The 2,190-nt window shown below is 37.2% G+C and overlaps 1 protein-coding gene across 1 annotated transcript in view; it reads left to right on the forward strand.

The window, feature by feature from the left end:
* LOC106537165 (vascular endothelial growth factor receptor 2) overlaps positions 1–2,190 on the forward strand; it is a gene marked incomplete at its 3' end in the record, with an annotated part of 22,816 nt that overhangs the window by 16,571 nt on the left and 4,055 nt on the right. Inside the window, 1 exon segment of the mRNA XM_014034539.1 lies at positions 850–1,033. Within this exon segment, the coding sequence (XP_013889993.1) occupies positions 850–1,033 (184 nt within the window).

Below are 2,190 nucleotides of genomic sequence, written 5' to 3' on the forward strand. Positions count from 1 at the left end.
GTCTTTATTTTACAGTTAAAATATATGTTTATTAAATACAGTCTAATGTTACAACTAATCATGGATCCCTTTAAGGAAGTATCTCACTGAGTTTGGCAACAAAAAGCCTTTGTGATAGAATCTCCAACATGTCTTAAAACTTTTGTATTTTCWCGCATCACAGATTTGCACCAAAGTTGCTTCAATTTTAAACTCGTTCAAAACTTTGTGTCATTCATTGTGTYTGAAACTATTCACAGCTTCTTTTCTGTAATTTATGTCACACTGAAGCTGCATGCAAGTTCTCCTATTATAATATACGTGTAGGTGTAGGCGGCAATAAAATAAAGTGCACAGCCCAGAATAGAGTTTATCAAACCATGCACACAGAAAAAAACTGTGATTTCCAAATTTTAGCTAAATAAAACCTGGCCTCATGRTTTGTCTGAAACTACAACTGAAAATTGTCCATTTTCTCACAGTTCTGTGGCCAACAGTTGCAGCCCAGTATATGTTTTACAAAATAAAACAATAGTTTGTTTCAATATTTTTGCTTCAATAAGCATTAGAATCACTTTAAACATGAAGAAACATACTAAAAAACATCTAATAAATAATAAAAACTAAGAATAAAACAACAAACTTAAGAAAAACTTAAAATCCATTAAATAAAATTCAAATAAAGTAAAATAGTTTATGTACTGGAGTGAAATGAACTTAATGTTAATAAATGTTGCACATCGAAGCAATTCGTAGAGTGATTTCCTGACATTTGTGGCTCACTGTCATAGAAAACTTCATTTAAATTGTAATAATGAACATTTTTTGTTTGTTTAACTGACAAACTTTATGTCTGGTGTCACGTGAAAGAACTTGGACAATGGTTTGAGACTGTCCCACACCGTTTCCCAAAAGAAGAAGCTGTGGAATTCTCTGGAGCTTTCCAATACCCTCATCGTGGAGAACGTTACAGTGAATCACACGGGAGAGTTCACCTGCGTTGCTTCCAGTGGCCAGATGGAGAAAAGGGCCTCGGCATATCTCAAGGTTTATGGTAGGTACATGGAAAACAGATTGCTGTGGAGTGGTGTTTTGTTTTAAAAGAATTCAGGTGTGAGTGATGTGAAAGTTGAACTTATGGCATCAACTCATTTGAAAATCCTGACCGGGACAAACTGAATTTTATAAATGATTTTAGCTGAAAGCTGATACTTTTACAAATATTTGTCATTGCAGTCAAACATTCCCAAACACATGATGTCCCACATTCTAACKTTTGAGCTTTCTGAACTGTCCACATTTTGACAAACCAACTCTTCTTACTCTCACAGCCTTTTAAGTGCATATACTAACTATACATCAAAATCAAGGCATTTTGGTCTTTTTTTGCTCAGCGTGTCTCTCACAGCTACAAGACAGTTTTTTCTTGTCTCCCCAGAGTGCAGAATGTGCACAGTCAATCTTTCACACACTTYAATAAATATAAATTAGCTCATTTTTTTCCTTAAAAACATTAAACCTTTTCAACTGGTCAAACACCAACCATGTTTCCATCAASGCTTTTTGATGCGCATTTAGAAGTGTCGCATTAAAAATGCAAAAAAAGTTGGATGGAAACAGCAAAATTCAAAATAAAAATCCTCAATTCGCTAAAAAGTTTTTACGCTTGCTTGAGGTGGTTTTTGGATGATTCGCAAAGTAGTTAATGCGCAAAACAGGAGATGGAAACATGTTTGCTGAATAAATTCTGACATAGCACATATTTACCTCACGTGACGTTCAGCTGTTTCCGCTTTCCTACCTCGTCACAGATGTTATCATAAACGCGCGAAAACATGGCTGTGTCTCCTGGCAGTGTTAAACATAGCCTGTACTAGCTGAATAGATGGAATAATTACAACTTGCCCAATAGCAAGGCATTCATGAAAAAAATCACTATTGTCTCGAGATGATTAGCCTCTGCTAATTAGCAAGTTTCACTTCCTGTTTACTACCGCAAAGCTTGTCGCCGACGTCTGACATAATCACGTGCTGCGTAGCCTCGTCTGACATGATCATGCATTGCGTAGCCTCGTCTGATGTAATCACACGTTGCGTAGCCTCGTCCGACGTAATCACGCGTTACGTAGCCTCGTCCGACGTAATCACGCGTTGCGTAGCCTCGTCCGACGTAATCACGCGTTGCGTAGCCTCGTCCGACGTAATCACGCG

Source organism: Austrofundulus limnaeus, unplaced genomic scaffold (assembly GCF_001266775.1).
Source record: "Austrofundulus limnaeus strain Quisiro unplaced genomic scaffold, Austrofundulus_limnaeus-1.0 Scaffold2159, whole genome shotgun sequence".
Taxonomy (NCBI): domain Eukaryota; kingdom Metazoa; phylum Chordata; class Actinopteri; order Cyprinodontiformes; family Rivulidae; genus Austrofundulus; species Austrofundulus limnaeus.